The sequence below is a fragment of the Pseudophryne corroboree genome, chromosome 3, assembly GCF_028390025.1.
Source record: "Pseudophryne corroboree isolate aPseCor3 chromosome 3, aPseCor3.hap2, whole genome shotgun sequence".
Taxonomy (NCBI): Eukaryota; Metazoa; Chordata; class Amphibia; order Anura; family Myobatrachidae; genus Pseudophryne; species Pseudophryne corroboree.
In genome coordinates, this window is record NC_086446.1 from 176,985,876 (window position 1) to 177,002,352 (window position 16,477).

The 16,477-nt window shown below is 43.9% G+C and overlaps 1 protein-coding gene across 1 annotated transcript in view; it reads left to right on the forward strand.

The window, feature by feature from the left end:
- The window catches only part of CALY (calcyon neuron specific vesicular protein), a 102,123-nt gene extending 85,853 nt beyond the window's left edge, over positions 1 to 16,270 (forward strand). The window contains exons 4-5 of the mRNA XM_063958626.1: positions 3,311 to 3,424; positions 13,772 to 16,270. Coding sequence (XP_063814696.1) covers positions 3,311 to 3,424; positions 13,772 to 13,966 — 309 coding nt within the window. The 3' untranslated portion in view covers positions 13,967 to 16,270. The remainder of the gene's footprint in view (positions 1 to 3,310; positions 3,425 to 13,771) is intronic.
- Positions 16,271 to 16,477: the final 207 nt, after the last annotated feature.

The window sequence follows — 16,477 nt, forward strand, 5'->3', positions numbered from 1 at the left end:
GTGATATATTGGCGCATCGCTGTGTGTGCAGGCAGACAACCGCCCATACACATGCTGCAACAGCTGGAGGTGATTGACCGCTGAACTGGGCGGGTGTATGTAAATGCCCGCCCAGTTTGTGACATCAGTGCCAACGGATCAGGCAGTGTGTATGCTCAACACACTGCCCGGTCCATCCGCAGATATACCTGCAAATCAATTGATCTACAGATATATCTACCAGTGCGTACCCAGCATTAGGGCCATTATGTCTGTCATGTATTAGGGCATTTAATAATGTGGGGCAATATGTCTGTCATTATTTGTAAACAGGCCCAGCGACGGGGGGACAAAGGGGACACTTGTAACAGGCACTGAGATTCCGAGGGGCCCTGGACCCTCATGAATCTCAGGAGTCCAGTTCTTGTGTCCCCTTGCCTGTGCTGCACTTCATCGATTCATGTTGGTCACTGTGCTGCGTGCTGGCTGCACACAGCAGGCGGAGCTCGAACTGCTAGCTGCACCAGGGGGAGGGCTGAGCCCCTTTCCTGTCCTCGGCAGCCCCAACGAGCTACGAAATGCTGGTATCCCAATGGGGGTTAAAGAGGGGATGCCCTCTCTGCCTGGAAACAACTACAAGAGCCTGTTGGACAGGGTGTCTCCACTGACGCACATGGCAGTTGGAGCCGTGGTAGGGATCCTGGAGCTGTCAGATCCTGGAACAAGGTCGTAGCTACCATAGGTGCAGGGAGTGCAGCTGTTATGGGGCCCAGAGTTAAAAGGGGCCACCTTCCCTGTCACAGTTACATGTGTTGTATATATTTTTCACCATTGGGTGATACATAGGTGTCCTTAAAAAAAAAAAGTTGCCTTTGGGTCTGCAATATATCTTGGTATACCCTGAACCCCTTCAATATGTTGCGATGGGGCCCACAAAGTTCTTGCTACGACCCTGTCCTGGAGCCTGTACCCAGTGGACTTTGTCAAGGTATGGAGAGGGCAAGTCTGTGCAATGGCAGGTGTGATGGCGCTCTGCTTGGGGAACAGCGTGGCTGCAATACGGCATTGTAGCAACGAGGATGAAGTTACATGTATTTACACAGGACATTTTTAAAACATTAATCGCACAAATTACCTTTTTTTTTTTTTTTGCAATCGTATAATAATATTTCTGTATGGATTGTAGCCTGTAGCTATCTATTGCTGATATATATATAGTGGATAATACAGTTACCTGCTTACTGTATTAGTAGTGAGTGAGCAGATATGGCATGTATAAAGGCAGAGCACTCGTATACAGATTGCACATCTGAGGGGAATGCTAATATCTTAATAACACGTGGCGCAGCCACATATCCCGAGTAAAACAATCAATGCTTACGATCTTTCAACCAATTAGACAGTGAAGTCTGCACTAATGTATTCTTTCTTTATAAAGATATTGTTCTGAAAAAATTGAAACAAGCAGACACAGTGCAGACTGTTGGGATAAAGAATCATAGATGATTTATTGGTTCTATTCACATAAATAGTATTAAACACTGCATATCATCCTCAAATAGCATGTACATAGTCCAGATCCAAATGTACTTCTCAATGCACGGCGGCGATGCTTTTGCATTCGGTGAGTAGCTACCTGCCTGCGCAGCCTAGGTAATATCATGCAGTTGCTGTGGCCCGCCCCCGCAACAGTTCGGATACGTTGTCTGGACCGCACCCCAACAACGGCATTCTACTGTGTGTATTATATGTAAGCGGCACTACTACTGTGTGTATTATATGTAAGCGGCACTACTACTGTGGGCATTATGTGTAAGTGCAGGGTTGGTTCTACCATTAGGCAGCTGCTTAGGGTGCCAGTATCTGAGTGGGCTGCCCTGAGTCTGCTTAGCACAAATTTAAGGATAACTCCGTGAGATGCATCCCTGTAAAACTTAATTTAGACGGTAGCTGTTGAACTTCTAAGATGCTGCCTACATACTTTCATCTGACAGACTGGAAAATGTGTACTGGTTTGTGGTTTTGGTCGGGGGGGGGGGGGGGTTTGGGGGGGCGGTTAAAAGCAGGCTGAAGTTTTGCCTAGGGTGTCGAGAAACCTTGCACCGGCCCTGGTTCCAAAGGTTCCCTAATAGAGGACAGACTAGACCAAAAAAAAGGAGACAGGTGCATAGGCTCCAGAATAAGTCGGCTTAACAAACAGGACATACATCCAGAGGTTTATGGGGAGGATGCCTGTCTACTGGCATTTAGAGCTCAGAGGAGAGTGTCCTTTTCAGTCAAATGGGTGACAGCTATTATAGAAAGAGGGTACATTCTCAGTCTTTCAGGCTAACCACCGTGAAGGTACTTTCGGAGGCAAATTTTCCAAATAACAGACAGAAGTGTCTAGTGTTAGAGCAGGCAGTCAAAACCTGCGCTGGCAGGAGGCAACCCTAATTTCTGCTATCAAGTAGAAATTGCGATCGCGTTGCAATTTCTGCTTGATAAAGGGGGTGGGGGGAGCGGCAGTCAGCATGCTGGGCAGCCTTGCCCTGCGATGGGCAGCCCCCAGCATGAGATCTCATGGATTGCAAATTCTACTACTTAGCAGAATTTGCAATCCAACCTGAATCAGGCCCAAAAGCTGGATTATCAGTTGGAAGAATACTTACAATACTTACAATGGGAATTATGAACTGGGCAAATTTACAAAAAAAAAATTTGTTAAAAAACCTGCAGTGAGCCCTGTGGCTTTACTATATAGATTGTGCAGTCAGCACAATTTGGGGCCGTGGGGAAATCACCATTTTTTACACTTATAACACAACTAAGAAAGCTAACTACAGATCTGCTTTCATATTACTACTAATAAAGTGACTGCTTTACTAACAATTCTATGCTTGGCAGATTGGAAGCTAAAGAAGAAACAGTAATATTTTATTACATGTTTTACTGACATTGTTGTTTCATAAATCTATGTAGCAGCTGGTGTGATCATATTGTTTTGTGGATAATTGTTTTATGAAAACACCTGTTTTTTAAATGCTTTGCTTTCTCTTGATATGGGTAACATTTGACAAAGCCCCTCCTAATTTGAGCATGTAAAAATTGCCTTGGTGGTCAAGGGAATAAATACATTTCTATAGCAGGATTCAAACACACAGTACTTTATTTTACTTGTGTTCAGCCTTTATTATAGAAAAAAAAGTAGTGCCATTTGCCTTTGATGCTATTCTGATTTGCTTTTACCAGTTTTCCACTTTATAATATATGAAATAAAGCATCATGTTCTATATTGTCTCTGGTAGTGACCAGTTATATGGATGAATTTGTGTTTCTCTGTCTCCCGCAGCTCACCGGCTTGATCCTGATCACCATGGTGTTCCTTGCTTGCCTTCTGATGCTGGTTATGTACAAGGCTCTGTGGTATGAACAGCTCACCTGTCCTGAGGGATTCATCTTCAAGGTATAGGAGTGGCATGTCTCTTTATGTAATGTGATGTTCATTTTCCACCATTTTGTAGAACTGTACAATACTAGCTGATCATGATGAATCTTATTTATATGGCGCCACAGCGCAACAAAACGATTAAGACATTTGTACAATTGGGCAGAATAATACGTGCAAGTAAACAAATTCCACATCCATACTGGTAAAGTTGGTTACATATGTGGTCTGGACTAGGTGTTGGGGCAGTATGGGTAAGTGGTAACTGGAACTTGCCTGGTGGCGCAATCCAGGTCATGCCATCAGACACATGGCTACTATAAGGTGGAGACAATTGGTGAGCAACAATTGGCCAGACAGCATCACTATCTCGACTACAGCAGAGAAGGGCAGTATATGCCTATGCTGGTGGTAGTGCAGGCCTGTATGTGCATGTAACGGAATAGTGTCAGTGTTTTGTATGGTTATACTAGCCGCAATGCATTGATGGTGATGAATGGCTTATCTATTATGCAGGTACGTCACGGTACTCGCTTTTTCTTTTCTTTTTTGTGACATAAGTATATCTTGATGCGACTGCATTCTAGAACATTATTTTGAGTTGTGCTTAACTCTAAATTAGGTCTAACAGTGAAACTTTTATTGTTATTATATATTGAGCTATATATTAGACATTAATTTTCATCCATAAATTCTTTCTTTAAAAAAAAAATGTAATAAGAGAGCAGATTGTACACAGTTTTGTACAATATCACAATGAGTAAAAGCAAAATTAAATTAGGGTACTTCCAGCATTTTAATTGAGTATGAAATAGCAAGATGTAGATATGATACCAACGCATACATCTGCATACCATTTTGTTGTGAGTTGTAAGATTTCTTGTGTTGTTGTACCAGTGGTGGAACTAGCGAGCGGTGGGCCCATGTGCGACAAAATGCTTTGGGCCCCCTCATCCCATCCAAGTCCACCCCCTCACCCCTGGAGAGGATCTGGTGAGGGGGACCTGCTCAGGGCCAGGGAAATGGATACCTAGCAACAGTGCTGTAATTAGACATTTTAGCGCTGTGTGCAAGAAACGGCATCGGAGCCCCCCCCCACTTCATGTAAAACAAGGGCGATGCGCATCGTAGGCACGTGCAATTTTTTTAGGGGTGTGGCTTCGTGGGGAATGGGTGTGGCTACAAAATAATACCAATTCATATAACGGTGCACAGTAGTCTCCATTATTCAAATTACGCTGCACAGTAGCACCACTACACCAGGTAGAGCCCCTTTTACACCTTACAGCGGACAGATTTCCATTTTTACACATTACAGCAGACAGCGTCCCATTTTTACACATTACGGCAGACAGCGTGCCCTTTTTTATACATCACAGCAGACAGTGTCCCCCTTTTTACACATTACGGTAGACAGCGTCCCCCTTTTTACACATTACGGCAGACAGCGTGCCCCTTTTTTACACATTACGGCAGACAGCGTCCCCCTTTTTCACACATTACGGCAGACAGCGTCCCCTTTTTTACACATTACGGCAGACAGTGTCCCCTTTTTACACATTATGGCAGACAGCGTCCCCTTTTTTACACATTACGGCAACAGCGTCCCCTTTTTTACACATTACGGCAGACAGCGTCCCCCTTTTTTACACATTACGGCAGACAGCGTCCCCCTTTTTTACACATTACGGCAGACAGCGTCCCCCTTTTTTACACATTACTGCAGACAGACAGCGTCCCCCTTTTTTACACATTACGGCAGACAGCGTCCCCTTTTTTTACACATTACGGCAGACAGCGTCCCCTTTTTTACACATTACGGCAGACAGTCCCCCTTTTTACACATTAAGGCAGACTAGATAGATAGATAGATAGATAGATTAGACATACTTACTGTTTCCGCTGGCTCAGGCTCCTCGTGCAGCTTCTGGCAGATCCCGGGCAGCCAGGGAGAAGAAGGAGGAGGAGGGACTCGGGAGCCGCAGCAGCGCTGTGTAATTGGTGGAGGTGCTGCTGCTGCTGCTGGCCCTCTCCTTCACCATAGGCTGCCCTCCACCTCTGTGAATGCTGGAAAGCGCATCCCAGCATTCACAGTGGCGGAGGGCAGCCTATGGTGAAGGAGAGGGCCAGCAGCAGCAGCGCCTCCACCAATTACACAGCGCTGCTGCGGCTCCCTCCTCCACCTCCCTCCTCCTTCACCCCCCCCGTAATCTGTGTGCTCCTTGGCGGAGGCGTCATACAGCGGCAGCCAGGTGGCATGTAATGAGTCAGTTTGACTCATTACATGCCGCTCTCGCTTTGGGCCCCCGGACAGTGGCGGGCCCCAGTGCAAGGCACTGCCTGCACTGGTGGTAGTTCCGCCTCTGTGTTGTACATGTATTTGATTAAATCCACGAAAGATTCTTTGTTAATATTACATTGTTTTCATTGCCAAATTTGCTCCATAGCTTTATGGTTCCAGATGTTCTCTTTTCCCATGGGCTTATGAAACGATTAGCATAGCTAGGAGCAACCTTGGTTCCTATTGCTGTAACTCATTTTGACAGATAAAACTTGTTATCAAACCATACATTATTATGTTACCAGTGGAGTTCCCCAAGGATCTGTATTTGGACCAGTGTGCTTTAATATCTTTGACGGTGACATTGCAAACGGTATTGAAGGGAAGGAAAGCCTTTTTGCAGATGACACAAAGGTATGCAACAGGGGAGACATACCAGGAGGGGTAAAACAAATCGTTGATGATCCAGGTAGACTTGAGGAATGCTCAAGATTGTGGCAGCTACAGTTTAACACAAAAAAAATGCAAATCATGCACTTGAGTCCCAAAAACCCAAAGGCTAAATATAGTATCAAGCAGGGGCAAACGCAGGAGTTAGTCAGGAGGGGATTTTATTTATATATATATATATATATATTTATATATATATATATATATATATATATATATATATAAAATGCAAAATGGAAATCTGCCACTGTCTAGTAACACCCATATGGTTTCTTGCTTGGATGCCGCTTCCTGGGGATAGCACTCCCCCAATGTAGGTTAAATAGAGAAGGGAATGGCACTCCAAGCCTTGAAACTGCACACCCCCAATGTTGGTTAAACAGAGAAGGGAATGGCACTCCAAGCCTTGAAATTGCACACCCCCAATGTTGGTTAAACAGAGAAGGGAATGGCACTCCAAGCCTTGAAACTGCACACCCCCAATGTAGGTTAAACAGAGAAGGGAATGGCACTCCAAGCCTTGAAACTGCACACCCCCAATGTAGGTTAAACAGAGAAGGGAATGGCACTCCAAGCCTTGAAACTGCACCCCCCCAATGTAGGTTAAACAGAGAAGGGAATGGCACTCCAAGACTTGAGATGCGTAAAAAAACTGGTGCTTTTAATTAAACGTTTTGGGGTTTCCCCCTTCATCAGGACACACAGTGTAAATGTGTAAATACAAACAATATATACTTACAGCGTGCAATACACCCACCCTCAGCCCTTCTGGCCGGCGTCCAGAGCCCCACTTCCAGTCACGGCTGTGTTGTCTTGGCGGAAGTGGCCTCAAAAGCAACAGGCCGCTGGTCCACCGATTGGCAGTTACCATGGTAACTATGCACACACAGCAGCGCTGTAATGAACAAAACAGTGGAACATCATACATATAAAACCTGTTGCATCGGTGTGACTTTGTGCATAACTAACAATTAAGAAAAGAGAGCAGCAAGTCTCTTTAACAGTGATAACATATTTCCATATACATACATACATACATACATTACATATACACACACACACACACACACACACACACACACACACACACACACACACACATACATAAATACAAATACACACATACACAAAGGGGATCATTCCGACCTGTTTGCATGCTGCCGTTTTTCGCAGCGCAGCAATCAGGTCACTACTGCGCATGCGTATGCACCACAATGCGCAGGCGCGTTGTACGGGTACAAAGCGGATCATTGCTGGGTGATGGATTTAACGAAGAATCCATTCACACAGTCGATCGCAAGGAGATTGACAGGAAGAGAGCATTTGTGGATGTCAACTGACCGTTTTCAGGGAGTGTTTGGAAAAATGCATGCGTGTCCAGGCGTTTGCAAGGCGGGTGTCTGACGTCAATTCTGGGACCAAAAAGACTGAAGTGATCGCAAGAGCCGAGTATGTCCAGAGCTACTCAAACTGCAAAAAACGTTTTCGTCCCGCTCAGCTGCACACACGTTCGCATACTTGCAAAGCGAAAAAACACTCCCCCGTGGGCGGCGACTATGCGTTTGCAGGGCTGCTAAAAGTGGCTAGCAAGCGATCAACTCAGAATGACCCCCATAGCTCCAGCAGGGGCTGGGAGCAGACAGGCAGCAGTGTGAGGATGGAGGTAGCTGCTGTGGCTGAGCATGAGCAGCCAGCAGCTCTCCCTGGACATTCGGTAAGCAGAGAGCTACTGTACATACAGTAGCTCTCTGTTGCTGAAGCAGTGCAGTAGCTTCACGGACACGGCTTTTAGCTGAGACGGAGACACCTGTGCCTCCATCTCAAAAATAGATAATTTGGCACATTATGGGGGTTTCCAGGTACTTAGAACCCCCCCTGTGTGCGCCACTGTCAAGAGTACTATAATGGAAACTATTGATGAGGAAAAGAGATCTAGGAGTCACTATTTCAAGTGTCTTAAAGGCTAAGAAGCAATGTAACAAGGCAATCAGAAAGGCAAGTCAGATGTTTGATTGCGTAGGGAGAGGAATCAGTAGCAGAAAAAATAAGTAATAATGCCGGGTGTGGATCATTAGATCGACAGTATCTAGGTCGACCACTATAGGTCGACAGGGTTTCTATGTCGACATGTTCTAGGTCGACAGGTCAAAAGATCGACATGAGTTTTTAATTTTTTTGGGTGTCATTTTCTCCGTACAGTGACCGGGAAGCCCAATTAGTGCACTGTGTCCCGCTTCAGGCAAGGTGCCTCGCTGCGCTCGTCACAGGTTACTATTCTCAATCATAGTCCGCGTGGATCGTTAAGTATGAAAAAGTTAAAAAAAAGAATGAAAAAAAAACAAAACTCATGTCGACCTTTTGACCTGTCAACCTAGCACATGTCGACCTTCAAACCCTGCCGACCTAATGACTGTCGACCTATAGTGGTTGACCTAAACATTGTCGACCTAGACACTGTCGATCTTCAGACCAGATCCCATAATGCCACTGTATAAATAATTGGTATGGCCTCATTTGGAACTGTGTTCAGTCCTGGAGACCATATCTCCAGAAGGATATAAATACATTGGAGAGTGAAGGGAAGTAAAGGGTGGACATGATAGAAACTTTCAAATATATATCAAGGTCCAGGGGGGAAACATTCTTCAAAGAAAGAGAAGTATTAGAACTTGAGGGCATGCACTGAAACTGGAGGGAGGTATCTTCAGGGAAAATTTAATGAAAAACTACTTCACAGAAAAGGTAGTGGATGATGGAATATCCTCCTGCCAGAAGTGAGGTAGTCAGTAGAGCAATTAAACATGCGTGGGATAGGTTTCACGTCGGAGATGTTTGCGTTGGGGAGGGGCACTCGACAGGGTTGCCCCCTATCCCCTGCGCTGTTCGCTGTTGCCGTGGAACCGTTGGCCGCCTTGCTGCGATCTAATGACGAGATTAGGGGTATTAAGGTTGGGGATCATGTGGATGTTGTGGCCCTGTATGCAGACGATATGCTCCTTTTCTTGCAGGACTCTGAGGACTCCTTGCAGGCTTTGCTGCGGGTAGTGGAGGAATTTGGAGTATTTTCTGGTTTACTGATCAACTGGGATAAATCGCATATTTTTCCCTTGTCTGGTTTTCTCCCTGAAAATACCCGGGGGGCGTACCCCTTGCAGTGGACGCTGCGGTTTAAATACTTGGGTATCTGGATCACCCCTATGGCACGTAGTTATGTGGCCCAAAATATCGACCCCATTACGATGTCATTTAAAGAAAGGGCTCATAGCTGGAAAAAGCTACCACTGTCTATCCTGGGTCGGGTTAATTTATTCAAAATGATAATGCAGCCAAAGTTCCTATATGCCCTACATAACTCTCCGGTCTACCTCCCGAAAAAAGTCTTCACTGTAATTGAGGGCGTTATGTCCTCATTTATATGGGGTAATAAACCAGCAAGAGTCTCTATTAAAACGCTGAGTAGATCACAACTCTCGGGGGGTGCGAGTCTTCCCAATCTGAGACTATATTACGTAGCAGCACAAATGTCCCAGCTTGGTGAATGGACTGGAGATTCCTTGGATCCAACAATGGGGGGTCTTCTGGCTGAGCGGGCGAGGTGCTCTCCTGCTTTCTCCTTTTCTCCTCTTCAACTCCTTCTTTCTGGCCGTGCGGCTTCTGGTTTGCCTCCCTTGTTACGCCAAGCCTTGCTAATCTGGCGCTATGCACATACTCTATATGATTGGGAGGGGCAAGACGCCAATACTCCGCTATGGTTTAATAGTACGTATTCAGAGCTGTACAAGATATCTCCAGATAATATTTGGATAACTAAGGGTGTAATATCTCTAAAACAACTCTACCAAGATGGAGTGCTCAAGTCTTTTCAGCAATTGAAACTCGAATTTGATATACCTAACACTGCCTTGTTTCGGTACTTTCAACTTAGACACGCTGTGCAGACCCAGTTTCCTCATGGCCCACCTCCAATTGCAGATTCACCCGTTAAGTCGTTGCTCACCTCTCTTAGTCGAAGGGGAAAAATATCTGTCATATATACTGCTTTGAATAACAAATATGGTCATGATCATTTGAATACACTTCGCATCAAATGGGAGACTGATTTGGGACCTCTATCCCAGGAGCAGTGGATCCAGATCCTGGGCTCCATTAAATATACTACGCCATGTATACGATATAAACAAGTCTTTTTCTACATTCTGCACAGGGTGTATCGAACTCCTGTCACTATGCAGAGGGCTGGTCTTAGAGATAACGCTTGCTGCCCCAGATGCCGGGAGACCGATGCCGGATTCTGGCATTTGTTATGGGACTGCCCTGCAATTTCCCTTTTCTGGTGTAAGGTATGGGGCGATATAACCATGACTGCCCCATCCCTCCCCGTATTGGACCCCGGCCTATGCCTGTTTGGATTAGATCTTGAGGAAACACACTCTGTGGTATTGTACAAGTATGTCCTGTGTCTTACTACGCTGGCGAGGGTTGTCATTGCCAGGGTTTGGTTCTCAGCTGACATGCCTAGGGTGGAGCAGTGGAGGGCGTTAGTAAATTCAGTAATACGACACGAGAGATATATGTATAGGATAAGGGGTTCCTCCTCTCAATTTACAGAGAAGTGGGACCGCTGGTGCAGCACAAGGCTGGCCAGACCGACACTGGACACCTAGTCCTTCTTTACATAGATATCGTTTGATAAGAAACCTTAAGTGAATATAATTGACGCACACTACATGTTGAACTTTAACATATATAATTTTTATTGATGGCAATTGTTACAGTCAATAGAATGCTGATGTTTGTTTTGAGTTATGTATAAATGTCAAAAAACCAAATAAAAAAGTACTTGATTTAAAAAAAAAAACATGCGTGGGATAGGCAAATGAATATCATTACAAGTAACTAAGGATCAAATAGGGTTAGGTTACCTAAAGGTTAAAAAAGGGTACAGACTAGATGGGCCATGTGGTTCTTCTCTGCCGTCAAATTCTATGTTAAGGCCCGTATTCACGGGCAGATGTGGGGAGAGATGTGTGCAGAGCGAACCGCTCAGCACACATCTCTCCCCCCGCTCAGCACAGCGCGATGTGTGCTGAGCATGCGGGGGACGACGACGGGGGGCCACTCATTTCACCCAGCAGGTGAAATGAGTGACCTGCTAGACTGAGCCTGCATGCAGGCCAATCTAGCACCAACGATAGCAACGCGCGGGGCAGCGCATCGCTATCGCTGTAGGGGGTACACACGGACAGATAATTTTTAAAATCTAAGCAATCTAGTCAGATTGCTTAGATTATCGCTCCGTGAGTACCCCCCTTTACACACTCAGTGTCACACTGTATTATCCCCTGAGGTGGTTGTGTATCTGTTATCATCCCTTACCACAGCAATATGCATATGGGCCCTCTTTCTGAGTTGTTCGCTCGCTAGCTGCTTTTAGCCCTCTGGGAGTGTATCTTAGTTTAGCAGAATTGCGAACGAAAGATTAGCAGACCTGCTAATAAATAATTCTTTGCAGTTTCTGAGTAGCTCCAGACCTACTCACAGATTGTGATCAGCTCAGTCCGTTTAGTTCCTGGTTTGACGTCACAAACACGCCCTGCGTTCGGCCAGCCACTCCCCCGTTTCTCCAGACACTCCTGCGTTTTTCCCTGACATGCCTGCGTTTTTTTGCAAACGCCGGAAAACGCTGAGTTACCACCCAGAAATGCCCCTTTCCTGTCAATCATTTACCGAACAGCAGTGCGACTGAAATGCGCCGCAGAATCCACAGCAAATCTGCTAAGTTTTTAGTTAAATAACTAAGCGCATGCACCCTGCGTGCCTTGCGCATGCGCAGTTTGCAACAAATCGCAGCATAGCGAAAATCGGCAACGAGCGAACAACTCGGAATGAGGGCCATTGTTGTTAGCTTATTATTATGTATTCATTATTGTCCTTCACATTTGTTTTCACTAATCTTATTACATTGATCTCTAGAACGATTAGAAACTAAAACACAACAAATATTATTACATCACGTAAGTGTAATATTAACTAAAATCATTCCCCCCTATGTTGTATATCTGCCCTTTGCACCCTATAGAAGGGGCCCCACTAATGGGGTCTATCTTGGTATCTTCCAGGGGTAGATAGAAAGTAAGTCAGAAAATGTTATACTTCAAACTGAATGCATCAACTGCTGTTAAAAGAAGTATTAGACACGTTTTGTGTCTTCTGGCAACTTTATATATTGACTTGTACAAATCTTTGTGCTTAGTTTATTAAAATTCTTTCTCTTATTTACTGTATTTCTGTTTCTTTTTTTTTTAAATGAATATCTGTTTAGTTTTGTTGTCCTTGTGAATGACAATATAACTTATGCTATGTACACATTATGCGATACAATATAGTATGATATTGTAAAAGATATCATATCAGATCGGATCGTGTGTACACAGTACAAACAATGTCAAACGATGTCTAGAAACAAAGTCATCACTGGAGTTCAAAACCACACAATATCGCCTCATCAAGACTGCATGAACGTTGTCGCATGCGACCCGCGGGAGAGCGCATCGTATGTCGGATCATGCATACACATTATGCAATTTAATTTAGGACTGAACAATATCATTCAGATTGTGAACGATATTGCATAATGTGTATGGGCCATAAGGCTGGTTACCCACTTAGCGATATGCAACCGAAATATCGTCCGATCCGGCGGATTAGACTTATATCGCTCACATCGTCCAGTGTGTATTCACTATATTGTCAACGATGGGTGCTCCCGCGGGTCTTTAATGATGTGCGATATCTTTAGTTTTTACCGTGATATCTAAAGATATTGGTGGTCATTCCGAGTTGTTCGCTCGCTAACAGTTTTTAGCAGCCGTGCAAAGCTATGCCGCCTCCCACTGGGAGTGTATTTTAGCTTAGCAGAAGTGCGAACGAAAAGATCGCAGAGTGGCGGCAAATTTTTTTTGTGCAGTTTTAGAGTAGCTCAATACCTACTCAGCGCCTGCGTTTTTCCTGGCACGCCTGCGTTTTTTTGAACACTCCCTGAAAATGGTCAATTGCCACCCAGAAACGCCCACTTCATGTCAATCACTCTGCGGCCAGCAGTGCATCTGAAAAGCTTCGCTAGACCCTGTGTGAAACTACATAGTTTGTTGCAATAGTATGTCGCACAGGCGCATTGCGCCACATACGCATGCGCAGAAGTGCCATTTTTTAGTCTCATCGCTGCACAGCGAACTAATGCAGCTAGCGTTCAACTCGGAATGACCACCATTGTACAAGACTGGATGTGACCAGGTGCTGTCATCCTGTATAGCAAACAATATCGTTCAGTGTATATGAACAATATAATTTGCGGGGGGAAATCTTGCACGATGTCGCATCTGATGTGCATCGGCAAGTGGGTACCCAGTCTACCAGTATCTTTAGATACTGTTGTATCCAATTCTAAGATGTATGCACAGCTTAGAAGGGAATATTTGTCATATTCAAGGGAATGAACAAAAAAAACCCCAACTGAGTCTGGATGATATAAAAGTCTTGGTAAAACATTCCATTGTAACACATGGCCTTCCTTGGCGCATAATTCTGGTTTTTCAATAGGTTACAATTGTGTGACTGAGTCTTTCCTCTTACAGCACAAGCACTGCTCTCCAACAGATCTGGAAATGTATTACTCCCAGCAAGAAACAGGACCACGAGGCGCCCTCTACACAGCCATCACTCAAGCCAAGAAGACACTCCCAGAACTGCCTTCTCCCTGGCTGCCTGTGATCAATGCCCTAAAGGAGGCAGAAAAGGCAAAAAGAGAATTGGGGGCAGCAAAGCAGTGAGTTTATGTAGGGTGGGGATGGGTGGAAGTGTCAGGGAGCTAGGGTAAGCTATTGGGGAGGGGATTGAATTATGGAATGAGGTTATCCACTATCACAATGCACTAATCTGCCTGAAACATCTCCATGTCATAAAAAGCAACACATCAGACCCACTTAGCAAGGTGTATTGAAGTTAAGTAAAATAAAAGCACTCACCAATTTAATATTTTGTGTAACTTTCTTTTTGTCATTATAAAAGGACAATTCAGAACAGACAGTACTTAAAGAAATCAGGCATAAATCGCGACATAATCATATCTAAACAAATCACACAGTTTTTGATGCATGTCATAGAAAGAGAATTTCATTTACTGGAGGCCAAGATCTATTTGTATGCCACTTCCAGGACAGCCTCGATGTAAATGGTTTTATCATATGTCCTAAATATGTGATGTGTTTCCTTCCCATTGCACGTAAATAATATGTTGCTGAGTATATAAAACTGTCCTTCGTTAAATACAGCCTTGGGATTGCTGTTGAACTTAGCAGAGAAATCTCTGGTGGGCTTCAATTTTAAGTGGGCTAAATAGTGTGTTAAAATAGTACAAGTGACTTTATATCTATTACGCAAAATCCTTAACCAACTACGTCCATACTTTGGGTGGTATCACAAGAGCATTTCAAACTCTGGTGTTTTCCAGCTGCAAAATCAGTCATAGGGGGGAGATGTACTATGCCATGGAGACTGATAAACCACCAACCAATCAGCTCCTAGCTATCATTTATCAAACACAGCCTGTACCATGGTAGTTAGGAGCTGATTGTTTGGTACTTTGTCACTCTCCACTTTATCACTCTCCAAGGCTTGTACATCTTCCCCGTAAGCACTTTACTATAATGTGGTGATACACAGATTTTCTATTGCTGCTTCTGGTTTCACTTGTCAAAAAAAAAAGTTTGGAGACCACACAATTACTTCAAATAATAAATGTCACAAAAGTTTCCAAGTTGAAGAAATGCACTGTTTCAGTCAATGTTTCCCAACTCCATTTCTTAGGGACTCCTAACAGTGCATGTTTAGCAGATCTCCTAGTTGGTGCACAAGTGTATTCATTACTAGCTTACACATTTTAAAAGATCTACTGGTGATGCTAGTTATTTGAAATTGAAAACATGCACTGTTAGGGGTCCCTGAGGACTGTAGTTAGGAAACAAAGGTTTAAATAATACCCTTTCAAACTAAAAACACGGGTCCAACTCCAATTTAGCCGTATCACAGCTGCTTGAAACCGTGTTCACACTGGAGGCTGGACCTGGGTTATTGCCATGTCGTTCCTTTACCGGCGCTTAAAGATATAATCTCCAAGCACCATTTATCTGGCTCTCTGCTACTTTTTTAGGTCGGATAACCCAGGTCACACTTTCACACTGCAGACTACCCAGGTCAGTCCCGGATTTGACCCTGGTCGTGACCCGGGTAGCGGACCCGGGACACACAACCTGGTAAGACCCTTTTACACCAAGCAGGGACCCAGGTTGCCCTGGCAATATCTTGGGTCAGAGAGTTGGTGTGAAAGGGGTATTATTAGAAATATTTTTTAAAGTATTATTAACTGCTATTGGCTGCTTCTTTTTTAGTATAGGGAAGGCTATCACTAGTGATAGCAAGTGAATCTCTTTAATGATGTGGGCTTTCACTGGTGATAGCACGGGATTATCCCTCGATCAACAGGAGAAGCCGAGGCCTTACTGTATGTCCAGCAGAAGCAGCTGTTTTCACCAGAGATTGGATTTTTCACTACTTTAGAAATAACTCGTTAATCACTCCCGTAGTGAATGAAGAAAAGTCTTCTCCTGTCACTGGAGTTTGATTAAGCTCTGTAATAAGCTGCATGTAATATTTTTTGAAGCTTAATCACTCTTGTGTGACAATAAAGGACTGTTCCTCTTCACTTCAATCTTTTACCACAGGATTGACTATTAATTCCTGCACTTTTCTAGCTGAAAGTCAGAACCCTGAAATCAAAGCTTATCATATTAAAATTGTCAGTGCACATGCTTTACACATCTCAAAAACGTTAATGTTTTATAACAGGATCATATCAAAAACAATTACAAAAATAAATAAATCAAGCAGGGGTTCCTTATACCACAACATTAATCATAATTAATTTCATTTAACAAAATGAAACCAGAAACACTACCCAGCTAATTAAAAAAATGAAGTACTTTGCACTTTTACAATATGTAATGCAAAGTGAGCGAATATCTCACTTTTCTTTTGTCACAATGAATAAAGAGTTGTAATACTGGTATTGTTCATTACTTATTGTTTTTTTCTTTTCTTATCTTCCACCATTGGTACCTGCTCTCTTTACCTCCACCATGACCTCCCAGTGATCTCTTGCTGCAATCCACCCTCCGTGTACAGTTCTATAGATAATGCATTTGTAGTATTCTGTTTAATTCATTTGCACATAGTGGTCTCCACACAATTCCATATTCATCCGGATTTTTTCTAGGTGGGTTTTG